Source organism: Motacilla alba, chromosome 3 (genome assembly GCF_015832195.1).
Source record: "Motacilla alba alba isolate MOTALB_02 chromosome 3, Motacilla_alba_V1.0_pri, whole genome shotgun sequence".
NCBI classification, from domain to species: Eukaryota; Metazoa; Chordata; class Aves; order Passeriformes; family Motacillidae; genus Motacilla; species Motacilla alba.
In genome coordinates this window covers 99,078,244-99,105,398 of record NC_052018.1, presented here as the reverse complement: position 1 = coordinate 99,105,398, position 27,155 = coordinate 99,078,244, and the positions used below count along the sequence as shown (strand labels likewise).

The 27,155-nt window shown below is 38.7% G+C and overlaps 1 protein-coding gene across 30 annotated transcripts in view; it reads right to left on the bottom strand.

Moving 5' to 3' along the window:
* Positions 1 to 27,155, bottom strand: part of LOC119698727 (WD repeat containing planar cell polarity effector) — a 148,594-nt gene that overhangs the window by 50,196 nt on the left and 71,243 nt on the right. For 27 of the 30 annotated variants that reach the window (XM_038131096.1, XM_038131099.1, XM_038131080.1 and 24 more), the window contains 4 exons: positions 22,090 to 22,699; positions 17,782 to 17,970; positions 15,156 to 15,279; positions 11,822 to 11,959 (listed from right to left, as the gene is read on the bottom strand). In XM_038131096.1, coding sequence (XP_037987024.1) covers positions 11,822 to 11,959; positions 15,156 to 15,279; positions 17,782 to 17,970; positions 22,090 to 22,699 — 1,061 coding nt within the window. The remainder of the gene's footprint in view (positions 1 to 11,821; positions 11,960 to 15,155; positions 15,280 to 17,781; positions 17,971 to 22,089; positions 22,700 to 27,155) is intronic. The other 3 variants (XM_038131103.1, XM_038131102.1, XM_038131106.1) reach the window with 1 other exon arrangement.

The window sequence follows — 27,155 nt, the reverse complement described above, 5'->3', positions numbered from 1 at the left end:
CATGATGCATATGCAGATTTTAAAGTATTCAGAATATCAATCAAGTGTTTCCTTACATCAAGCAATTGTATTTAAGCATACAAAACAGATGATGAAAATATGTTCAATCAGCTACAGCTCCCAACATTTACTGCTGGGTTTACATGATCACTTTTAATTCAGTTATTTCATTTAATATTTCAATTTAATAGCTCATTCTTTCATTCAATTTCTAGGCATCTTGCCCATTTCTTAAACACAATAATAATAATTATTCATAAAAGGAGCTGTTTCCTCATAAATTCTCATATCAGCAATTTTTGGAACAGAAATGGTTTTCATGCTTTTTTCCCCCTCAAAATATGTTGTTATTATCTGAAATATTTTCCTTTTAAATTAGACAATATTCAAAAAAGAATAACATCTGCAAAATGACTCTGAACCCCATTCTGTTGGAATTCCAAGCCAGAATAATTAGAGATTATCAGGTTAAAGAACCTAAAAATTGCGTGGCTGGGTTGCTAAGTGGTTGATTTAAATGGGAACAGATTAGTTTTTCACCAACTGTTGAACACAACACCACTGATTTAGGCATGTAGCTGTATGTCAGCTTCAGAGCCTATTTACAAAACCAGGGCTAAAAGGACTTATACATTTTACAGGAAAAATTCTCATGCGTAATGGTCCTTAAAATGACAACCCTGAAATTCTATTGAGCTCCAATGAGATACTTTAATGTAAATTTTCAGTAAATTCTGAAGACTTAGATTGCTGTGTAATCCATTGTATATAACGTATAGTATTAGTCAAAGGTTTATATCCTGCATTTTATATTGAATGCTGAAAAAGTGGTACTTAAGAGTTCCTGGAGAGGAATAAATACATCAAGATCTCACATTTCTTTAAAAAAACCCAGATAAACAACCAAAGAAACTCACTTTAAGTAAAAGTCAACCAAAACCCAAAATGATTTTACCCTAATGAGTTCAGTAGGACGCCCTATTTTAAATAAGGTGGTTGTAGAAAACTGAATGCAGCCTGAAGACCAGGAACTCTCCAAAGAACTTATTTTGTGCTTCCTCCTACACAGGCTCAGCACAGTAACTCTTCCTGTTCCCAGAGGAACATACATGTCCTGTACCCTGCCAGAACATCCTAGAGACAACACTGTCCTTTTCCCAGCAGGGCATCCACAGCCCCCTCCCAACCAAGGTTTGAACAAGAGGCCATGTGGACCATGCTCGGTGTTCCGCGGCACATGTCTTGATTGGCAGAGCTTCTATCTGCTGAACTTTCACTGTAGCTTTTTGGGACACAGATAACCTCCTGCATTCTATTTAACCCCAACTGGTTGCTGATTTTCACAAAACTTGCAGGCATTTGCTTATTTCTGAGACTTCTACCCTCTGTTAAATTGGCTGAGATTCCCCAATGATTCTGGAAGTTAGTAGGAGAGTGGTTAGAAGGATCAATGGATGCATTGGAAAGCTCCACCCTCTGAGATGCCAGCAGTATTATTTTGCCAACCTGCAGCTGTTATGCCACTATGCTTTTAGGTTATGAGCTCCTTTGAACAGGACACACAAACCTCTGAGGAGGGTTCACAGCCTCGTTACCTTCTAAGATACCGACGAAGAGAAAATGCTGCAGAGCACACCAAAGGCTAATGGAAAAACAGCCACTGGGTCTATGTGTGTGGAGTCAAGGGGATAATCTCTTAAATTGTATCCTAAATTGTATTTTAGATGTAGGAGCTCTAAAGGTTGTCCAGGCATAATCTATACATCCCTTCAGGCCCAGACTTAGCAAAGCATTAATGCATGGGTTTATGACCTATAATTTTCCATGGGCCCTAAATATGGGCATGTTAAGTGAAGTGCTGGATTTGTGGCCCGAGTGACTTGTTTAAAAAGAAATTCCTTATGGAATGGAACTTTTCAAAGGTCGTACACAAATAGGTCTCAGGTAAGTCAGAGAATAACTGTGAGAAAATACAGTATACAAATACAAAAATACAAGTATCTCAAGGCACCCAAAATTTCAGTCACTTGAAAGATATTGTCAAGTTACATATCTCTGACGTAAAGGAAGTCCATCCATAATTTTATAGATTGTTGGGCATAGAACTGAATGCCCTTCACATCAAAGGGTCCCCTCTGGTTTGAAGCAAGAAAGCAACAATCAAACCAAAATAAAAAAATAGGAAGAAAGAGAAAGCTAATAAGGGGAGCCAGACAGAATGACTCTATGGTCCAGAGAAAGCCCTTGAGGGCTTTAACTAGTTCTGAATCTTGAGGTTGTTCCCAAACCAACCATTAAAAAAGTTAATGATCTTTGTATGTGATTCCTATCTTCTAGGATGATATTCTGCTATAGGAAAGCAGTATGTATTTTTGAGTGAAATAGTTCAGGTGACTCTGCCTTACACACTTCTTCTAAGGACAGAATTTTGAGTCAGTTTTTCAAGTAAACCAAGTTATTTTTTGAATGAAGTAGTTTAATAATAAGGGATCATTTAAACCTTTAAAATACATACTTAGCAAGAAACAGTTAAGATACATGAAATATTCTAGAAAAAGCAGGGGGTCTAGTTATAAAGAAAGATATGTCACTTATATGTTGAACTTTGCTCAAATTAATTATAAACCAGCATCATACCTACATTGAAGAAACATTTGTTTAAAGATCTTGATTCTATGAACATTTATGCCACACACTTCCCATGTGACGCTGGTCATTCACGTTGGCTTGGGTTCTTGTAGGATGGGCCACTGAAAAGTATGACTGCATCCCCTTCCTACTGTGAATGAGAATTCTTTCACATCTGACAAGTGCTCCAAAATTTTCCAGAGCAGGTGCCATAAAAGTCTGGATAACAGAAATTTATTACTATCATAAAATATTATTACATAAATTGAAACTATTGCAATTTGTATCTTTTAAAACTAGATCCTGTCTTTCATTGTAATCTGTACTTCCTTTCAATTTCCTACACTTCTTATTTCCTTTTCATACTCATTTTCCTTCAAGAGAACATATATTTTGTTGCCATAGCAGAATTTCCCTACCTTGCAATTTTATCATCATGGCTTTCCTTCAGGTTTCTCTAAGCTGCAACCAACATCCACCCAGCAAACAGAGGCTTCCCCCACCCCCAAACCTCTTCATTCCTCCAACCTCTCACTACTTAGTAACTTCTCAACAGCGTATCTTTATCTTTAAATACAGACACACTCCAACATACTCTTCCAAAGTACTCTGGGCTAAAAACAGGTGTTAATTAAAAATGCTGATAAGAGTCAGTGACACCTGTTGTTTCACATTTATTTTACTCAACCCTGTCTGTTAAATCCTAGCCTTTATTGCATTAATTCGCTTCTGCTTTTCTTCTTTTCCAGCTTTATCCCTCTCACTCTGGTGATCATGTAAACTTAACAGTATGTCTTGAAAGCTGGATTTTATTGCGCAAACATATCAGCATGTCTACACACTAAAGACAGCTATATAACAGAGGCCCAGTATCATTGCTGTGGTTAAGGATGAGTTGCTGCCTTTATAATAAATCCCTATTGTGTACATGTGATATCTCTGCAATTTCGAGCTGCAGCAGATGGAAATTTGGTATTAAAGTTAAGATGAACAGGCCCTTTTCCTCGTTGGTTTTCTATGAGGTACAGGGCCAATTCTCCCTCATGCCTGACATTGGATAAGATGTGCTTTTTTAGTGCTAAGACTTCTTGGAGAAAACATATTAGCTCAATATTTTCTAAAGCTGGCTGCCTAAAGATAAATATCTACTTACAGAATCATGGTGAAAGGCCAAATATTGAATTACTTGCTGAATTATGGGTCCATTAAAGTATATTTACCTTTTCCATCTATGTTTGTCAACAACCAAATTATTTCTTTATAATAAAGTAATGCAGTGGTAATGCTCATGCAATTCCCACACATAACAGCTCCACTGCAGCAAATACAGCCACGGAAGAGACAGACAATATATTGTCTGGAACTTTGTATGAATTTTGGCACATTTTTTGAGGGAGCAAATGGAAAACTATTGAGTCTGATGTGCTTTTTCTGCACAGCATCATGTCCAGAACATAAAACAGAGAAACAGCCTTTTGCTGAGACTGAAGGCACTCCTGACCTAATCCCTTACCATAAGCTGGGAGAGAATATTAGAACAAGGCAAGCCTATGGTGATACTTCCCTAAGTAGTCTCCCAGTCTCCAACGATTTGTGGTTCAGGGATTTGCTGAGCCAGAGGTGGTTTCCAGGCTGGTGTTCCTCAGTGAATTCCTCGTCTCTGAACCTTGCCTTTGAACTCACATACAATTTTATCATCCACAACATCCTGTGGTAAGGAGGTTCATATTTTAATTATATGTTATGTGAAGAATCACTATATTTTGAAATGGCCACGTGTTAGCTTTGCTTGATGACCTCTATTTTTGTATTAGAAGAAGCAGTGAGCAGTCATTTACTGTGCTCTTTCTCCCTAACACTCACAATTTAATAGATCTCTATCTCTGCTGCTCCTCTTTAGGTCAAGGAGTTCTAGTCCATTTAGCCATTCCTTTCACTAAAGCTGTTTCATGCCTTTAATCATTCTGGCTGCCCTTCCTAAACCTTTTTGAGTTCTACTATATCCTTTTACAGATTGTGGGACTCCAAAACTACACATAAAATTCACATGTACTGAAGTTCACTGTTTTCTTGTCTAGTTATTTTCTAAGAATTCCTAGTTTGCAATGTGCTTTTTGTACTTCAGCTGAGCCCTGAAATATTTTATAGATGTAGAGTAATAGGACCAAATTCTTCTTCCAGAATAATGTTGAGCTCAGATTGCATCAGGTTACACATGAAGTTTGGAGTCACACACTACTGTGTACAAAGCGCTTCACTTTGAATTTATTTACATTTAATTTTACCTTCAATTTTGACACTATGTCAGTGCATACTGTGAAGCCCTTTTGCTGCTCTTCACAGCATGTCCTATCTTTACTAGTGTCAATAATTTAGTGGCATTAGCAAATGCTGGCAGCTCACTGTCTGCTCCTTTGCCAGGTTACTTACAAGAACAGATCTGCTATACTTATAATTTCCACTGGTGACCTCCATGCCAACTGACCATTTACTCTTACTCTCTTTCTTACCTTTTAATTAATTACTTATCTATGAAAGGGAAGCTTTCCTCTAATCCTGTTGCAGCTTAGTTTCTTTAAGACGTATTGGTGAGAGACCTTCCAAAAAGGTCTTCAATGGTCAAACTTTCATCAGTAGCAACTGGATAGCCATTACTCACATGATTGCTGACATCAAAGAATTTGAGTTTTGAAATGTGACTTGCCTTTACAGAAATCCTGCTGATTCTCCCCCAATATGTTATTTGTCTGTATGTCCACACATTTTTAAAACATAGTTTCTACTAATTTCACTGGTACAGAGGCTGGACTTACAGGGCATAGTTCTCCAAGGTCTCTCCAGATCATTTTGAAAACTAACTTAATATTTTCCCTGGTTTTGTCCTCAGGTGTTAAGGTCATTCTAAATGAGAGGTTACACACCACAGTATTTCAGATGTTTTATCCTTTACTAGCATTAGAAATTCTGAATTAATTTTACCTAGTGTTGGTCATATATTACTATTTATCTATCTCTATTTGATACTTCAACACTTACCAGTGTAAACCAAGAAACACCCCCATTCTCTCTGATCTTGGCCAACTGGTAAAAAGGAGATTTTTTAAAGAGTTCTACTTGCCTGCCTGCTTTTTGTATCTTTTTGTAAAACTTTCTTGATATATCTTTTTTAGTCTATGTGCCTCTCTCATTCTATTACAGAAACTATCTGAGCATCTAAGATCTTTCTGTTAACTGGCCAGTAATAATGTGATACAGGAGCTAGACATTTACAGTGCAAATCATTCCATTTATCTTCAAACAGCTTACCTTTACATGGCTAATTTAAGCTAATTAGGTAGGCTCCTTTTGTAGTTAATTGATAGGGATAGGCACTGACGTTTGACTCTTCACGCTTATCTGAGATATCTCCCTTCAATGGAATTACTTATCCTTTGGGTGCCCATGTCTTTATCCTAACTCCAGAGGAAGCCCAGATGAGCATGTAGGACACATAAATTCTACATTATTAAGGCATGAGAGGTGCACCTCCAAGACACTGCATCCGTTTATTGGACAAATGACTATTGCTGACTTTTTTCTAAATTTTCCTTTTGGTGCTCTTTCCTTCAAAGGCTCTTGGGTTCTGAAGAACCATAAAAGGCAGATCTGCATTTAAAGACAGGAAGCCTAGGGCTGTCTGACTATTCAGTTAGCTCTTCCTGCAGGGCACTGGATGGAAATGGGAGAAAAGTCAGAAAAAACTCTGAGGGAGTGAGAGAAAACTCTGATCTGATGAGCTGAGTTCACAACAGAATATTGCCAGGTGGTCCACATACAGTAAAGGGAAGAGTAATAGTGGGGCTCAAGAAGACTGAAGATGAATGGAGAAAAAGTGTCTTGGTAGAGAGATGAGACATGAATTGATCTGTAAAAACTTCAAAGAAAAAAAAAATCCTAAATTCAGTTCTTGATCAGGACCTCAAATTAGAGATTTTTTTGAGTGTCACTCTAAAAGAAGATGCTATTAGTGACTAGGTAGAGTTGATGGAGAGGGAGAAATAGATGACCTGGGAAAGCTTACAACAGCTGCTCAAGGATGGAGATATGTTGCTAAGAACTAATTTTTGAGAGGTTTGTCCAAGAATATGATATATTTGCATTGTTTCTGCACTCAGTGTGTGCCCAAAGCCCCCAAGATTTCAGGGAAATTGCACAGCTTATATAGCAGGAAAAAGCCACCTTATGAGGGCAGATTATCAGTTACACAACACAACAGTGGTCTCAATGTGGGCTCAGCTTCTGAAAGTAGCAATATCAAAGTCAGATTAACCAGCATGTGGGAATAGATTTGGCACAAACAATAGCAGTCCAGTGTAGCTATTTTGTGTTCCTTTTTTCTAGTGCAGTCCCATAGGTGGGGACGTAGCCGAGAACTGGATGACTTCTGGCACTCTGGGCCACCAAACTGCATCTGCTGCTGGCTGTGCAAAGTGGCTCCAGATTACAGCAGCTCTGGGACTGCTCTAAGTGTGTCTAAGGGGCCATTCTTCCTATCCTCCTAGTAATGTCTCTCCCATTAGGTTGAACGGCAAATCTTGCCCAAATCTCTGACAGCAATTTGTCATGGTTTATCTTCATGGCATTTTGTTCTCAAGCAATTATGTCATGTAATTCGCTGTCCCCCCACCCCAATATTTTGCTCATTATTTCTTACATTGTAATCATTGCCAGAGAATTAAATGCTAGAATCATTCCTGTAGCATCAAAGTATCTGACTGAAATTGAAAACTGTGCTGGAGCTGGTTTAAGAAATAAAATCATTAACAAGATAGGACTGAAGCAAAGACAGTCTAAACTTTTTATGAGATCTTTAACCTCTTTAACTGCAAAAATAACGTAGTTCCATTAAATAGGTGCCTTTATTTCTTGTTTCTAAAACAGGTCAAGAAGCACGACCAGGGGAATCTTTTCATGTGTAGTTCCATCACAGCAACATAAATTCTCATTTATCAGTGCTGTGGTAATATGAAAACCTTTGATTTTGATCGCTTTTCAAAAGATGACAAAAAATGACTCTTCAAAGTCCTCTCCAGAAGGTGCTACTTTAGTGAAAACGCTACTACTGAACTTACTCCCATAGAGATGAATTCTGTTCATGTGGCCACCATAGAGAACCTGACTGCCATCAATGATAATTTTATCTGAAGGCATAATTTAATGCCTAATAGGTTACCTTATGAATATAAAAGACATTCTTAGTCGTCAACCATGTCATCATTAATGTTTATACATATTTTGTGACACACTATGTACCAATATAATTATAATTCTTCTTCTAGGGTGCACTTAAAAAGGATCATAAAAGCTCTCTGCTCACTCTGTCTCTCAGTTCCATACAGTTGGCAGCAGATGGGATTGAGAACTATTCCTATGGAGCTGAGGCATTTTTTTCACCTTTGATTTAGGGTCCTATTTAAGATGGAAATACTCACAGTGAATATCTACTTTGGAGATTGCAGTGTAGTGATACAGGAACCTGCTTACCAAGGGGTAGTTAGTACTGCATTAGTGATGCACCTGCAGGGCAAAAGAGCTTTATTTTAGCTTTTCAAAGGCTGCCTTGGACTTAAGTGATAACTGTCTGTGTCCAGGCATCATGTCTTGTAGTATAGAAGTGCACTTCAGAACTCTTGAATAGTGAAGTGATTCATAAAGATCAGTGGTGGCTGGAAGCAGGTCTTCCCTGATGCTAATGACCACTTACCTTCTCATCTTCTTTAAGAATGTTTATTTACAAAGGAGTCCTATCAAGTCCTGTGTGCAAAGAGATAGCACTTGAAGAATGTTCTGCCCAATATGAAGATAATTTTTTGCATTTACCCAGTAGCATCTCACATGGAACACTACGAAGAGTAAAACACTTCTGAGATTTGTGAAGGAGTGAAAACAGCAAAAGTAAAAACATGGTGGAGGTTCTCATTTTTGGATTCATACAAAGGAGAATCTTTCATGAATCCATCCGAAATTCTACCAGGGAATGTGATCAGAGTTGCACTTTTCTCTTGAAAGATGAAAAAGCACTATGTTGTTATTTACAACAAAGATTTGCTTTGTAGTTAAATATATTTGTACTATGGGGAGAAAAAAAAAACAGATTACATTCTCTTAATGAAATGATCAGATTGAAAGGTGCAAGTGCTTTTGAATCTTAGTATTTTTCCATGTAGAAAAAAAAAAAGAAAAATAATCCTTAAACTGGGTATTCACAAATACAAAAAACAAAACTACAAAGGAGGAAAGGGCACAGCAGAACCACAGAACTGTGGCTGCATCTTAATTCTGCAACTCCTGCACTGCATTTTAGACTTTACTTTCCAGCCCTGCTTTCTCACTCAAAAAATGGAACACAACAGAGCAGCTTGTGCCAGTGTGTACATGTCAAACAAACAAGATAATTTCATGCATTAGAAAATATGACAAGTACAATTTACAAATGCTTGATCAGAGTGAAGCTAAGCCATGAGTCAGCGATGCCACAGTTAACGAGTGAAAAATGGTTCCATCCCATTCCATGTTCCCTACACGGCTACACGAGGCTGTGAGACAGAGGCAGGAGGTGCTGCAGCCACTCCCTCATCACACAAATACGCTTGGCAAAAGGGTGGGGGCAAAAAGGGAGGTTACAGCTCCCCAAGGCTTCCCAATAAATCCACCTCTGCTCAACATTTTACATAATGATATAATGCGTTATATTATTATAAGCAGTGACATCATAATGAAATACCAGAGTGCTACTGAAGTGGCAAGGAACACCTAAGATACATTTCTGTACTTGTAATTCAGTTCCTGTATTTTTTAATTATAGATAAGGATTTAGAGGGAAAATAATTATTCCTTCCATAAATACTGTTGTAATGGATCCCTGGCATATAATTAAGAGGCCTTTAATTTTAATTTTGTATACTGAATGCTTGTTTTTGGAGGTATTCCATATTTTACATTCAGGGCCTGCAAAGCTATAAGCTTCTATTTTGGTGGAAGCTGAAGATGATGTGTGGTTTGCAAATTTAAGAACTTAGCTTTTATAATGATGGATACAAATAACATGGCTGAATCCAATATATTGCAAAGAATTTTCCTTCCTTCTAATTGCAATCTGTTTCAATTGTGCTGTCAGTGTTCCTTTGCCCATCTCAGCTTGGATGGACCATCTTCTTTCTAAAGTGCCCTCATGCCTAAAAAGGGAATCTCCCATCACTGCATTCAGCATTTTTTAGAAACTGACCTCATTGATATAGATAGACTATATAGATAGACTATAATCTCCCTGAAAATGTGAAAATAGACGTCCCTGGTTATTTTCAACTGAACATACAACCTTTTGGCCTACAGTAAAGAGTAAAACCACTGGCACATGATTTTTACTAGGTGAGAATACCTTCTGAAAAGGTAATTGTATTTCTCAATTCTAGTAAATACAGACACTCATATCTTTAAAAGTACAACAATAAATGGAACTTTTTTGGCAGACACAGTAGGCAGGTCAAAGACTGTCTCAGCATGTAGAATGAATTAATATTTCTCTCCCATGAGCTGGTCCTTCTAAAAAGGCTTAAGGCAGATTGGTGGGGTATTCAAAGGAAAGCTGGAGAGCGGAGTGAAACCTTTTGTTTATATGAACATTTTTCAGATTTAGATCTTGAAATATTTAAGCATTTTAATGTTTTAATCTTGTATGAAAGACTCCACCCTTCCCTGTCCATCCCTGATGTGTCTGGTCTCCTCCACAGTCCACCACACACATCCTAAGCTGTCTTCTCCCATTTGGCTCTGTGCTGCCATTCTGCCCTTCTTGCAGGACACTGTACATTCCCACACCTGCCTTCAGACCTTTGTCCCCAACACCTTGTCTTTTACTCATGCTCCTAACCCCACTTCTCTGACTCTTCCTACCAGATCTATGAGCTCTTCTCCTTAATTCCTTGTCTACTAGGTTTAACTTCTGTGAATCTGCTGCTAGCTCTTTCTGAAGCCCAGATGAACTGCAGAAGGCCTACTCCATGCCAAGAAATACTTTTAGAATATCAGCCACAATTTTACTGCACATAATTTAGAAAGCACTATGCTTCCTCCATTTGCTGCACTAGGGTACAAAATGATGACTTTGCTTTAGTCTCCTCACACTCACAAGACAGTAACAAATGCCCCCTAATGCTGCATTAAGTTTACAGTCTCAGTTTACAGGGCTTCTGCATCCAAGTCTTCTAGTTTAGTCATACAGACACATCACTCTGAAGACATGCATTAGCTATTTGTAACTAGCCTGCAAGTATTCAGTGCTAAATGAAAAAGGGTAAAAAAGTGAATAAATAAAATAATAGAATCATAGAAATATCTAATATCCTGAGTTGTAAGGGACCCACAAGGATCATGAAAATCCAGCTCCTGGTCCTGCACAGGTCAGCTCCAAGAATCCCACCCTGTGCCTGCAAGCACTGTCCAAACACTCCTTGAGCTCTGTCAGGCTTGGTGCTGTGACCACTGCCTGGGGAGCCCTGTTCCAGTGTAAAAGCACCCTCTAGGTGAAAAACCTCTTCCTAATATTCAACCCAACCCTCTCCCAGCACAGCTTCAGGCCTTTCCTTCAGGTCCTGTCACTGGTCACCAGAGTGAAGAGATCAGTGCCTGCCTCTCCACTTCTCCTCATGAGAATGCTGACCACAATGAGGTCTTCCCTCTTCCCTTGGTTTCCTCTTCTCCAGGCCGAACGAACCATGTGACCTTCTGTCTGCCAGGGCACCACTCTCCATCAACCAGGATCCCCAGGTCCCTTTCCATGGCACTGCTCTCCAGCCTGTCATTCCCCAGTCTGTACATCCAGGGCTGCACCATCCCAGGTGCAGAATCTGGTATTTGCCCTTGTTAAACTTCATATGGTTGGTGACTGCCCAGTCCTCTCATTTGTTGAGGTCTCTCTGCAGCATTTCCCTGACTTCTGTATTGTCTGTGACATTTCCCTGACTTCTGTATTGCCCTTCTGTATTGTCTGTGAACTGGTTCAGTGTCCCTCCCAGTCCTGTGTCCAGGTCATTTATGGAGATGTTGAAGAGCACAGGGCCAAGGATGGAGCCCTGCAGAACCCCAGTAGTGACAGATCCCCAGTCTGATGTCACCCCATTCAGTGTAACCCTTTGTGCTCCAGCCGTGAGCTCACCCATCCCAGGATGTGTTTATCCAGCTGGGGGATGAACATTTGTCCAGAAGGATCCCAGGAGAGACAGCATCAAAAGCTTTACTGAAATCCAAAAGCATAACATCACCTGGCTTCCCTGGATCAGCTGGCTGGGTTACCCTGCCATAAAAGGAAATCAGGTGTGATAAAAGCAACACTTTGCTGTCATGAAGCTGTGCAGGCTGTGACCGAGGAGTGCTTTGACCTTCAGGTGCTTTTCAATACCTCCCAGAATAATCCTCCCCATAATTTACCAGTCACTGAAGTGAATGTGACAGGACTGAAGTTTCTACGGTCATCCTTCTTGTCCTTCTTGAAAACTGGGACAATGTCTGCCAGCTTCTGTGGCCTCTCCAGATTCCCAAGACAATTCAAAAATCATGGAGACAGGCCTCACAATGACATCAGCCAGCTCTTGGAGTGTTCTCAGATGAATCCCAGCAGGCCCCACAGACTCATGGGGGTCCAGCTGGAGCACTGGAATGGTCCTCAGGGCTCAGTTCAGGAGCTGGGAGCCCCTTACCCCATCACTGGTGTTGAAGACAGAGACAAAGAAAGCACTAAACATCTTTGCTTTATGGCCCTGTTTGTGAGGTGACCATCCTCATCCTGTAACAGGCTGATATTACTTCTGCACTGGTTTTTGATATTGATGTATTTAAAAACCCTGTTTTTATGGTCTCCCACAGCTCTGGACAGCTTCAGCTCCAGCTGAGCTTCGGCCACACAAATTTTCTCCCTGCAGTGGTGAACAGCACCTCTATATTTCTTCCATGTCACCAACCTTGCTTTCCGTGACAAACAGGTAGCGGGAGGAACTCCCCATTTTCAGTGTACTCATAGGCATAACATGGTGACCTGAGAAGGCAGGAGTATAATTCCCTTTTCACTTTTCTCCTGTTCTGAACCCACAGCTGTAAATCAGGCTGGCAGAAGTGCCTTGCCATGCTAGTCTATCACAGACAGATACAATAGCAGCAGCTGTAACTTTCATGTGTCTGAATTAGTGGGCACTGTGCCTCCCTATGATCCTCCTAGACATTGCATCATGCCTGGATGGCATTCACTCACCCAGAACCATGGTTTACCATTCCCCAACAAATCTGTCGTTCTCTCTGCTTAGCCTACATTTAAATCATTCTAGTCACTTAAGAAAACTTCTAAAAGGAAATAAACACCAATTAAGGCACAGCCACTTTAATGCAATAATGATCAGCTCTGAACATCATTTTCTTGCTTTCTATCAGATAAATCTCCCATATTTGAACATTTAATTTTGTATTTAGATTATGTCTTCTGAGATAAGCTTTAAGCATTACCATCTGTTCTGCAGCAATCACATGATCCTATCACTTTGATTCCGTTGAATACAAATCCCTTTGAAAATAGGAAAACAGCAAAATAACACATTTGTTCCGAAAACTGCCACAACTGTAGATTGTTCAAGGGCTGCTTTACAGTGGGAGGTAAAATACATGAGGAGACTGTCATGCACACCTCCTGCTGTGCCCTACGCTGTCCAGGCAGCGTTCTGACACTGAAGGTTCTTGTTTTAGGAGGATTTAGTCAGTGTTTCAGCTGCAGCCTCAAGGGCTGGCAGCTCAGCCAGGGCCCCATGCCTCTGCATGCCTGCTAGCACTTGGAAGCAAACCCTGAGTCAGAGGGAACACACCTTTCTCTTGCAGATGTAAGAGCACTAGAGTTACACCTCTCAGCAATCTCCGAGGCATTTTTCCTGCATCTGTCCTCTGCAGGCAACTGGCCCACAGCCAGTTGGCCACTGCCACAACAGCATCTTCCCTGCTGGTTTCTAGGAGAAAGGCAATAACAGAATTTTGTACCCACTGTTGTGGCCATGTGTGTTAAGAAAACTCCAGTGAAGGACTGGCACATATTATGCAAATATTGGATCATTCTTCTACAAGGAATAATTTTCCCACTGGAATGGACCTGTTCACCAGGAAGACGATCCTCTTCAGACTCAAAACATAGAAGACAATGTAGAATACTTGTCTTCTAGATTTGAAAAAAAAAGCACATTCTATGCTATCAAAGTAACTTGCTTTGCCCATGCAAAGCCATGTATATACAATCTGGATGAATCACTGCAAAAAGGTGTATCGTCAGTCTTGGCACTATGACCATCTACACTCCTTCTCAACAAGATGTTACAAACATTGTATCATTCAGAAAGTAATTTCTCCTTATTTTATCCACTGGATGATTCCCAGAGGGAATATCACAGCTATATTTGCGAACAGGTTGAAGTGCTGCATATCAATATTTATAATGGGTTGAAAAAAATACAACAAAAAAGCAATGTACTATAAATTCTTGCTGAATTTGTTGTTATTTCTCATCTAATATCAGAGCAGCTTCCCTGTGAAGACAAGGAGAGGAAGTTGGGGCTGCTCAGTCTGGAGAAGGGAAGGTTGTGTGAAGATTCCATAGCAACCTGCCAGTATCTGAAGAAGCCCACATGGAAGCCAGAGAGGGACTCTGTCAGGAACGGCAGTGGTAGGACAAGGAGTAATGGCTACTAAGTGAAAGAGGGGAAATTTAGGTTGGATATATGGAAGAAATTCTTTACTGTGGAGGTGGTAAGGCAGTGGCACAGGTTGCCCAGAGAAGCTGCGAATGCCCTGTCTCCGGAAATGTTCAAAGCCAGGTTGGATGGGGCTTGGAACAACCTGGTCTAGTGGAAGGTGTCCCTAGTGGGACCATGGTGGCTGGGTTGTAATGAGATGATCTTTATGGTCTCTTCCAACCCGAACCATTCTATGATTCTATACAGTTCACAGACAAATTCAGCATTGCATTTTATCCTCTTATTTTAATGGCATTGAAAATTACTGGAACCTGAATTTACATATGAGAATTTTAAAAGTGAGACTAACAAAATGTTCAGATTTCAGTGGTGCGAAGACAAAAATGTCCTGGACAATGCCGCATGCTTTTGTTTTCTAGCATCTTTTTAAACTCGGTGTTTTCTCCATGTTTTAAAGTTCTTTCTATAACTAGTCTGCAAGCAGCTGGTGAATATTAATCTCTCAGAAGCATGGTATCTTTTTTTTCTATCAAGCTAAATGGGAAAGGGTGATTCATTTTAAGTGTATGGATGACAGAAGAGCTCTGAATAACACTTTATCTGCATTACTCTATTTGAAAGGAACAAAGTGCAAGTTAAACCAATATTAACAACTAATGCATTTTTTTCAGGGGTGGTCCTCTTAGAAAACATTAACCACATTAAAGTAGGCAGTTATTGAAATATGCAATTAATTTTAAGTTGATAGAAGCTGAAACTGTCACTCACCTGAGCAGGTGGTGGAAGAACCTTCTTGCATATCTACTGATGGGGTCCCTGTACTCCAGCACAGTTCTGTCTAAGAGAGGCCTTGTTGGAGCATAAAAGGTTCCAAGGCTTGCCTCAAGCTGTGCTGTGGAATTCAAACAGCAATGAAACAAGTGAATTAGATTCAATTACAACAGGTTGCTCATGTTTGCAGTCAGTCAAATTCCTCAAACAGTGATGAAATGTGATGTTGTTGAAGGACAGATGAAATTAAAATATGACAGATTGTACAAACAGAAATGTGCATATAAACTTTGGCTTGGAGGCACAGCTGACAATGACTTAGAGCAACAAAAGCTATCAAAAGGATAAAGAAGTCTATAACACATCAAGTTCTCACCAGCAGCCTACAACTAAAAGTGACTCATGAGACTAATACAGTGTGAACAAGATTGTCCAGTAGAGATCAACTCTCAATTAGTTCAAATCGTCTTTGTCCTCTTAGGCAAACAACAAGGGAGTTCAGTTTTTCAGGGGTTATTGTGTTAGGTCAGCAGGTAACATAACCCTCTTTGTGATGGCCTTGAGGTCTAAGGAACCTCCTTCAGCCCACAGTCCTTTAAAAAATTTTAAATAAAAGGGTCTAGAAACCCTAAGGGTTTGGCAGCATGTAGTGGTAGGAAACAGGATAACCTCCCTTGTAATCAATAAAATAAAGCCCTTTTGTTACACAAGTTCTCTCTTCTTTAAATACTTTCTGACTGCTGTACTCCCCAGCTCAAACTCTTAGGCATTTTTCTATAAATTTTTAATACAAAATTATAAACAATAGAAGTAAACATAAGGTATACTTATGTGTTCCACATGCTAAGCTGAAAGGAAATTAAATAATCAATAATATTTATGCTCTTTGACTTTTGCTTCATAGTCAACAATGTAGTACAAGGCCTTATAGGCATAAAAGGTAGGATTTGTTATATAAGTATTTGCTGTATATTTATGTTGCTCTACAAGTAAAATATAATCTATTGTCTCATTAGGCAGACAGAATCTCATTGATTTGCCATTATTAATGTTTGTTTCAACTACGCATTTCTGTATTTAGTAACAATTACTCTTTATTTCCAAGGATAGTTACATTTGATTTTATTAGGCTTGATAGCACTAAATGTGCTAATAGTACTGTGTTAGTTACACAGGCAAACTGCTAGTAAATTAGTTTTGTGTTATCTCCAATCTAGATCGTAAGATAAGTTGAACTTTAAAGGCATTTTATTTCAAAGCAGCAGTCAGTTTAGATTAAAATAGAAAAACAAGCCATACTCCCTTGCCATTGCTGTTTTCTTGACAGCATGTTTTGAACTTCTGAAATATTTCAACTGTCATGGAATATGAGTGACTACTGGCACAGTTATACGTTCATTAAATAGCCCAGCTTGATGTTGAAGGCAGGATAAAGATCTCAAAGATAACTGCCCCATCACTATAAATAAAAGGTCCCACTGGGTTTTGTTAATAAAAAAGAAAACAAATTACTATGCCAAATTTGTTAGATTTAGATAGAATAACTCCTGGATGGAATAAAATTCCTTCTTCTGTAAACAGTGTTAGGGAGCTCCATGGGGGAAACACACAGACATCTGTTTATAATGTACATATTTTTAGAAGAGTATCCTAGCCAGCCCTTTTCACAGGTCCTTTTCAAAGCATGTTTTATTTAGAGTTTATATGTTGTGTTTGCAACACAGAGATTTTTTTAATCAGATCCCACAAAATGGGATAGCTGATGGTTTGGCAGCAATGTAGGACACCTTGGAGTTTTTCTATCATCAAACACACCAGAATCCTGAGTATTCTCTCTTCCCACAAAAGATGCCTGGTCTCCAGCTGTCTGCCTGCTAGACTGGAGGATTACACCTTCTCTAAATCAAGGCACTTCAAATCTTGAAGTCTACTGAGTTTCAAGATAGCAAATCAAGAGGAAGGCACCACACCAGGCTTTAGCAGAGACAGGGCTAATCTTAACATTCATAATTTCTTCTGAGGGACCCAAGCTACTACTGCAGGGGGCTAGATTACAGTAAGGACAAATGCTTTAATCCTAAAGGAGGCAGCAGAGGATAGTGTATTCAAGGCCTTTGCATCTTGTAATGAAAGAATGACCCTTTGAAAGCGCCTTAAAAAACATACTAAAATCTCTTGTCCCCACTTCAGGAAAACATCTCTCCTTAAGCTGGTGCTGTCTCAGCATGAATATAACACAAATATTTCAAGTCTGTATTAACTAACCTTTGTCTGTAACACAAGCTAAATTTATAAATGTAATGAAGTTACAGAATATAATGCTAATGCTATGTATATTAAGTAATGCCTACTACTTATATATATATATTTTTAACAATGTGCATTATTTTAGCGTCACTATTGATACAAACTAAAATGTAGCCAATGCATTGGTCCAGATTTCCAGATTTTATTGAAATTACTTTTCTACAACGACATGTGATTATGAAGCACCATAATCTGGCTGCCTGTCTGGAGTCTCACTACTGTCTTCTTTATACAGTCAATAAATACATAGTCATAATCCACACATGAATTACCAAGACACCGCGGAAATCCATTAGAAATATAAACAGTCTGTTACCTTCTCTGGCTGGTGTAAGCTTTTGTTTAAGGAGGTGGTTGCAAATGGCACTCAGGCAGACAAAGCACCGCTGACCCATCGTGTTCCAGTTCATGGTGCTGAGGACATTAATTGCCTCCTGTATCATATCATAACGAATGTACTGGTGGATGATTTCCTCAAGGCCTAGTTGTCCTCTTGTGAGCACACCTTTAACAAGAAATATTACAACCAGAGATAATGGGTTCATACTTTTATACAGAGTATGTAAACCAGTAGCTGACTCCTTTTCAGCACAGTTAAAAATAATTGCCATAATTTAAAATTAAGTTGATGGATTTCAGTATTAAATTTTTTATAAGAGATAGCACTTTACTATCTTGGTATACTTAGACTGAGGGTGCTGGACAGCAGACAAAAATCATCAATGAACTTCACATATGGATATTGAATGAATGTAGCCAAAAGTCACTGATGACAACATTACATAAGGAAATTTGGCTTAGACAAGGTGGGATAACTTTATTTAGAGTTTATCACTATTGCAAGGTAGGTAATAAATTAACTTTCACAGCATCTCCTTCCTGTAGGGAAATAGTGCTGGACAACACTAAACCCCAGCATTTGTCTCACACAGATGTATCTTTGCATACAAGTGTAGAGCAGCTACAACCTCTAAGCAGCTCTTACTCAACTACTCTCCATATTGCAACTGCTCTGGAACATCCTTCTAGCTTGGCAATATTCTCTAAGTGGAGCATTTTTTCTGAGGGTATACCATGGAAGTTATCATCATCCTGATACTGCAGACCTTTGAATTACAATTGCACATGAAACCAAGAACAGGCTTGCCACACAGATGTTTCTTGACTTGTAGATCTCAGCTTCCAAACAGAAAAGGTGACTAAAAAGCTGCAGGAAGTAATGTTATTTATTGTCTCTGACTAAACAAATGATCATGTGACATCGGCCACACATAGCATTTTAGCAACTCCTGTTCACTTTGGATCGCTCTGATAGAGTATTCTTTATCAGTACTCCAAATATTAGAAGGAGACCAGAATAAATGTACTGTTTCTCTATCTTTAAATAAAACCATAGTTTTTAGGTTGGTTTTATAAAAATTTTTAATTTTTTTTCTATTTATATTCTGCTGTTGTTTATTGAAACTAAACATATGGAAAAAGTTCTGATGAGGAAGGGAACAAACTGAATTTCAATACTGGTATTAAAACCATAGGACTGGCTGGGGTAAACAAGGCCTGGTAACAGAGAAGAGCAGACCTGTTATTTATAAAGCATACCTCACAAAACTTTCATAACTGTTGTGAATACTGTTTCTGATGTGAAATAAGAAGCAAGGGGAAAAAAGGGGGAGAAAAACATCTGAATACAGCCTGAGGAGAATTAAACTGCAGAGAACTTGCATATACAGAAGTGATGTTTTTGGGGAAAAACCTTACATACTCACATTTAGTAACAGAGAAGTACTTAATTTTTTAAGCATCATTAAAGAAAGGTTTTCTATTGTATTTCACCTTATATTTGCATATATTAAAGCCTATATTAAAGCCTATGGACATTATGCTGGGCAACAGCCATGTTTATTTTGTTAATATCTCATAGTTATGGCAGACTTTACTCTTCCTAAATGTTTAGTGTTTTTAAAGTATTACAGCAGCTGGGCAATCTCCACATTAACCTCTTAGTGAAGATGAAAATACTTATTTTCATGTTAATTAAATACAATACTATACTTAAAATGCCTTTAGAGGCCAGCAATGCTGAACCACTGGCACCAGCAGCACGTTTGGCATTATCCAAGATCTGGGTTGACATCAATAACAAGAAGCTGCTTTTGGAAATGAGTTTGGCATTAGACATCAAAAATATTTGCCATTAGTGTTTGAGGGTATGTTTAATATGACTTTTTCCTGAAATAAATGTGGATAGACAGCATAATGGAGATTCACAGAACTTGTCCAAAACCATAATGTAGCTGGAAGTTAAAAACATATTTGCCTATTCTCGCTGACATAGTTTCTTAACAGACTTTTGTGGGAAACAATTTCAAGCCATGTGTTACTCATGGATTTTATTTCAGTCCTGAATGCCTGTCTGGGTCCTGCTGTCATGAGTCCCTAATTTTTTTTGCTATAATTTATTATTGCATTTAATTAACTGATTTATTTGTTCTGCATTATTTCTTAAATAGCAGAAACCTAAAAACTGCTGAGACTTTGAAGAGGGACTTACTAATCAACACAGTGCTCTCTTGGCAGTGAGGCAAACTGAGGAGATGAGGTGTAAAGCTGAACACCAGGACAAAATAGAGAGCAGCATATTTTTGCATGGTGGACTACAAAGAGGGAGAGAGGAAAGAAGGGAGACAGCTTTGGCTTCTTCCTAGAAGACGTTTTACAGTAATTATACAGAATGAATTTTAAAATGTGATAACTTTCAGCTGTAGAGGTCAACATCTTCCCATTTGGATGCTTGACTTCTCCTGGGTGGTACGCTTCCAGGCAACCTGCTTGGGAAAAAGAGGTGACAGCCAACTCACTGCCTAATTGATTTAGGAACAGTGCCCAGGGAGACAGTCCAATTAAGTTTACAAGCTGGCAATTAGCAGGAAAGGCCTCTAAATCCCTGTACTGAGAGCCGGCTTGCCTTGGTAAGAACATAAATGTGCTAAAGATAGCAAGGGGAAAGCTGTGCATTCTGGAAAGCTGTTGTGAGAAAACCTCACCAGGGAGGACTGAAGAAAAGCAAGGTAGAGGTGGGTAGAGTGCCTCCTGCTCAACTACATCCCACTAAATCAGGACAGAGATAATTTAGAGGGGTTTTCCTTTAAATGGCCAACATGCATGAAATCATCAAACAGCTGTTATAATTAGAGTTCTGGGGTACACTGTAACTATTAAACCTGTCATTTGAACTTAATGCAGCTAATTATCTCAAAATGAATGATAACCTGTAAACAGGTTTTTAAATAGTTTTTTTGGATAACAGCAATAATCTGGATCAGCTCTTTTAAAACTACACAATTATAAGTCAATCCAACATCTTTTTGTTACTAACAGCCACTTACATTAATTTAGTTTTTAGCAGTGGCACACTTGGTTAATTTTTTTTAATTCTGTCTTTCAAATTTTTAGGTCTCTGGTAATTTTAGACAGTTTTTTCCACAAAAGTACATGTGTGTCTTATTAAGTAAAGAAATTAAATAGATTTTCAAATCTTACTATCACCTAGGTTGTTATTTTGAGTCTTTTGGCAATTTGTTTGGTTTTGTTGTTTTTTTTTTTATAAAAAAGGTTACTTCCTAATCTCAATAGCTTTATACAAAAGAATCATTAAAAACTCTCATAAAGATCTACAGAAGTAATCCTGTTTTCTTGGGCAGACAATGGGCAAAATGCTGAAATTTTCCAGGATGGCTGTCTGCCCTGGTGAAACCCTGGCTTGGGAGTCAGAAGGTTTAAGCATGATTGTTTTTTTAGCTCTCACAATGGCCTTGCAACACTGTAACAACTTGCCTGACTTGAATGAAATGAATACAGTTCTCACTGATGAGCCACTGCAGGAGTTTTATTCTTAATTCAGCCACTGTGTAACTCTTGGAAAGCCCTTTAGCTTTTCTTTACTGCGTCTTGTTTTTCTGCTTGTAAAAGGAAGTTAGTTGTGGTTTTAGTCTTTTAAAGTCTCTTCACACCTAAAAAGAGAAGTGCTATATAAATTCTGAAATTAGCATTATTACTTTCTTTATTCACAACTCCTTGCAAATTAATTGAGAGACCAAACTTTTCTGAAGGTTATGAAAATCATTCTTCTTCTGTGGGAAGTCTTCAAAGGAAAAAAAAGGTGCAACTTCATGTACCAAAGCCTGAAAGAACAGAAAGCTGGACAACATACATCACACATGCAAAAAAAAAATTTGGTAAAGAAAATAGCTTTACTGTTCTATTATTAAATATAGCTTATTTTGACTTGTTAGGGTTATTACTACAGAATCAGTACAATTCTTAAGATTATATACTACAGATTAAATGAATTCTCCATAGGAAAAATTGTAATGCTTTATTATAGTAGTGAGGAACATTATGGGATGCTGATCAGATAGCAGGTCGGGATCCTATTCTATGAATAGGAAAAGGTATAAAGTTATTGTGAAACATAAAGAACTCCCTGGGATCTTCAGATCTCTTTAGAGCAATTTGCTTTAAAGGCTATGGTCTCATATACCTAAAATTAGGGTGTTCCCAACCTTGTGGGATACAGATGTTCCTTTGACAGCTCAAGCTTCAACAGATGTGCTTAGTAACTTACCAAGTTTAAAGTGAAGCACTCCCAAGGGTCCTTTATCAAATCTAACCAACAAAAGATCGTGAATATCCATGCTGTCAGGACTGGGAAATGCACCTGGAGGAGCAGCCCACTGGATCTGGATGAGGCTGGTGGGCACGTCACAGTGTTTACTGAATTGCAGAGTTGCCTCAGGTGAATAGTCCTGTGCCAAGAGCTGAATTTTCATTGGGGACAGTGCTGTGTCAAAAAGCTGTAGCTCCCCTTGAGAGCTGCCAACCACCAGCACGGCTCCGGAAGGGTGGTAGGTTATTACAGCAGGGAGCAGCTCTGCTTGGGCTAACAGAGTCACTTGGCTGTAGGCTTCAAACAGAACTACTGAGGAGTCTTCACAGCCCAGCACCAGTTTGTCTTCAGTCACATCCCTGCAGCAGCTGATGGCCCTGGCTCGCAGGGGGACCCTGGTGACGGCGGCGCACTGGATTCGGTTCCTGACGCACTTGTAGACACAGCTGTCAACCATGGGCTCCTTGGCTGCGGACACTGAGTGCTCCACTGTCAGCACCTGCTGGGGCTGGACAGAGCTGAACCTGGCATCCAGGGGTTCCCACTCCGTGCGGACGTAACTCAGCACCTGGCAAAAATCCAAAGCCTTTTGGTACTCATTTGTAGCGATTTACTCTTAAAAATAAACTGCTGAGAATGCACTTTCCTGTGGCTCAGTCACAAGTAGGCATTCTTGAAATGGAGCTCTGAAATCTACTCTTTTAACATTTAAAAGATTAATTCATTTGATTAAAAAAACTCTGCAATAGAGTTTCAGCCATATTTGTTTGTCTGGACCTATGTAACGGGTTAACAGAACCGAAGATAAAAGAAGGGATAGTCAGTGATGGTAAGAGGAGAAAGGACTGATGTAAAATAATTCCTAATTATTCACAAGTGGCCTAGGGTAAAAATCTCAAAATTCTGGGAAAAATCTCTAGTAAGTTACTCTTAGCATCAAGCATAGAGGATTTTTGATCATTTGCTTTGGGCCATGGTAACAGAAAATATTACTCTGTAGTGGTAGAAACAATGGCATGTTAAAACAGCACCTACTATACATTGCCAGATAAGTAGGTGGTAGATGTTCTTGGGTGCTGTACAGTTTTAAATGCAGAAATAATGAATTTATGATAGCAGAAAAGTGGGGACCATTACAGGGTACTTAAAAGTTAAACGAAAGGGAGGAAGAACACAAAGGCAGAATGTGATAAAAAGCTGATTCTTGCAAAGAGCAAGAATAGGTAGTGTGGAAACATGGAAAGTACCCTTAAGAGGTGGAAGCAGCAGTGGAAGCCAGGGAAGGTTCATGTACTATGATGAACGGGTTAGAACGAGAGGTGCTGCACAGGATTTGAGCAGGGAAACCGTGAGCAAAACAACAGCTGTAAATAAGTTACAGATGAGCTTATGAAAAGCTATCTCATAAAAAATATAGAGAAAACCTGTGGCTCTAGAAGAATGAGAGTAGTGGAAGCCAGTCAGTAACTTGCTGGTGTTTGTTCACGCAGAAATAAAGAGTGAAAGGAAAATGTGAACCTGAGCCGAACCCTGCTCTCATGTACACCCACAGCAATCTCCACACTGTAAACTAAAGCTGCTGACCTGCCACAACTTCTGGAAGCCCCTTGAGTCCATGAGGTATGAAAGCACAGAAAGGAGTAAAAAATGTGATTAAAAGGTAGAGAGAGGATGAGGAAAGAAATCTAGACATTTCAGGGTGAAAACAGAAAGGCACACATAATGTTAGAACAATTTAAATTTGATTTCCACAGATCACAAGACCAACTGAATATGCAATTTAGCCTTTCATCCTGTAAAGGAGAAGAAGAAATTCAGAATTTTTTTTTTCATACTACCCATTACTTAACTGATAAATTTATAAACAAGCTTTTTGGGATGTTGATCAGACCGATTAGGATCTTTTGTTCTGACAGTTTACTTATTTTGTCCGCAAAAGGGTTTCCTCACTCAAAAGAAAGAAAAAAAGGATTATTGCAATGCTCTGGCTGGAAACCAGATGACAGTTAATACAAAAATCTTTGCTACTTTTAGGTGAGTAGCTAGGGACGTGCCAAGAACCACTTAATGCAAAAGCACCTGATGCAGAAGCCAATGCATTTAACCTGTGAAAACCACGTCAACCAATCTCAACAGAGATCCATGAAAATATGTGTCAAAGAGGATAATAAAAGATTACATTACTTTTCTAGTCTGAAAAACACTTTCTAACCTCAACCATTCCCTCACCAATGGCTTAGCCTCTGCAACAAGTCATTTTATGCCCACAAAACCTTGCAGTGGTGACTGTGCAGATGTTAGAACTGCTGAAGTGTGTTTATTAGGGTATTAAATTGCATGACAAGGAAACTCCTTAAAGAGGTTATTGAGGACAAAGGATTACTGTGACCACAGAGTTCTCCAACCCCAAATAAAGACAAAGTGAAGTGTTACTGTTTGTTCTGCAGTTTTCCCTAGGAGTTATGTATAGAGACACAGGTAGCTCCTTTCAAATGTGTGAAACAGAAATCTTGTCCAAGCAAGTCTTCAAAGCTTCCATAACTTCAGTGAAATGAGCCTTGAGGCTTTCTTGGATTCACTTTTCTGTCTTCCTGTGGGAAGTTTCAATGTACTGCATTATTCTGCTACTTATTTTGACCCCAAACTAGTATTTTTCACTGGACAGCTCTTCAAAAGCTCCAAGGAAGTCATGCAGATCCACAAAATAATCAGGCTTATGAGAGATGAGAGCCTGAAAGCTCTCATCAAATTAAAATAAATTCGGAAGAGAGACGGGCCTTGAAGGGTAAGGCAATAGAGAAGAAAATATGTGAAACATGGATTTTACAACTTCATAGGAATGACTAGAGGAAACCAGCAATGGAAACAGTCACAGAAAAATAAATGTTCCCATATAATTGCTTGAGTCAGCAAGTAACTGCAACCAATTCATCATTTTGTCCTGCCTTCTTAGAGTAAAATGACAAAAATGATGATCACTACCTAGAATTTCAAAGGACTTAAAATCTTCCATTTTGGAAGACTAATCTAATGAGTCATGAGAAGAGAAGCTTCATAGCTTCACATAGTTTTGAGAGCAAATCCTTGAAATGAAGTCTAGGGTAGGTCTGGTTGCTATATATAACACAGTTCTAAACTAGGAAAAAGTTCCTGCAAGGAGAAAAACTTTCTGTTTCCTTTCAAAACATAAGGTTTGGCAAAATGTTTAAACACATAAGGCTTAAAGAAAACCTTTCTAGACAGTGCTGTTCAAATTCTGGCTGAAAACAAGAGAAACATTTCTCCCCAAATTGGGACAGATAAGCTGCTTCTCATGCATCAGTGGCCTCATGCGCCTCTTGCAGGAAGAGAACCAAGCCGAGAGACCTCTTTGTTCTGCCTTCCAGTTCTGGTGAATGTATCTGGAATTCAGCACTCTGAAGAGGAAAAAATGATTATTCTCTTACATCTGAGAGGGAAGATTTGGGTTTCTCTGTCAGAAATTAGTTTTATTATTCAGTCTTCATGCCACTAACTGGAAAACTAAAGCAGAGAGACACACTACTACAGAAACATTAATAATCTTTTTGAAAGATAAGTCTAACAATCAAAATTTTTTCTTTTTCTTTTCCCCGAAGAAGATGGTATTCTGTCAATTGTTTTCCTATCTGGTAAGAAGACACATGGTAGTAAATGTAGTGCATATAGTGCTTTTGTTTTCCATTTAAAGGAATTCACTGAGATTCCTTCCTGATGAGAAGCAGTTCTCTGGAACCCCAAAAGCTGACATTAAATCATTTAACAAAACATTTGCTTATGGAATGGGAAAGCAAAAGCTGGAGGAGTTTCCTCAGAAATGGGTAGAACAAGTGTCAGATTTGTGGAGGAGGGGACAGGTCAGTGGGTCTGAAAAGACAGAGCTGTAATATCACAAGGCAGGGTGTATAGTCCATTCAACGTTCAACACTTCCCATAAATCTTGGACTAAGCATATAGCCTTGGATTTCAAGAAAAGGTTTCTGGAAATATTTTGCATGAAGTAAAACCAATTACTTTCTTTAAAATAAATTCATTAATTAAAAAATTTAAGTTTTATGACATGAATGCTACAAAAATACAGTACATGTATTTAAATATTGTCCATGTAATTTATACATATTTCCTTTATTAATATAGCAGTCATGCACCACTACTGCACATTGGTATTGTTTTCCCCTTGCAGTACTGCCTTGGACTGTGCTTCAGTTCATCAGCAGGATGAGGGATGCTATTCATGCCAGGTTCCCAAATCCTAGAGCCAGGAATCATAACAATCCAAGTAAAGGAATCTGTTAATCTTTATAAATAAGAGGCCTGCTATGCTATTTAAAACACTCTTTTCCATTTTATGTTTGAGAGAAATAATAGTGCTAGCTTGTGTGGGCAGTATCACTCTTCTCAGTGAAATTTTTTGAACACTTAAAATTGAAGTATTTTGCATAGAGTGCTGGGAAAGGATAAAGTCCACATAGCAAAACAAGTAAGAGTTTTAACCAGTAGTTCTTAAGCAGAAAATTGGCTTACCAGGCAGATGAAAAAAGCAAAACAAAAGAAACAGAGAAATAAGCTTGCTGTGACTGAACTGTGTGTCTTTCAGATGAGAAAAGAATGTTTGATTTATTTTATGGATGTTAAAAAAGTGCTTATTTAATTTCACACAGTGAGGTTCCAAATAGCAACAAACATTTTAATTAGAAATGTAAAGTGGGAAGTGTGGTGCACATCCGAGTAAAATAGTTTTAAATAAGGCCTAGTGAAGTTGAAAGGGAAAAAACCACCCTATTTTAAAACATTTCTAAATAAAAATTAAAAGCTCCTACTCTAGATTACTTATTTGGCCTCGTTGTATCTACAGACCTACATACAATCTTATTCATTAGATCTCCAGTCAACACTTATTCTTATTTTCTTTTAAAATTTATCATCATCACCATCTTTATCCTGTACTATTCATTGAACTTCTAACCCAATGTGACACTGACGATTTCACATTCTTTGCTGTATGT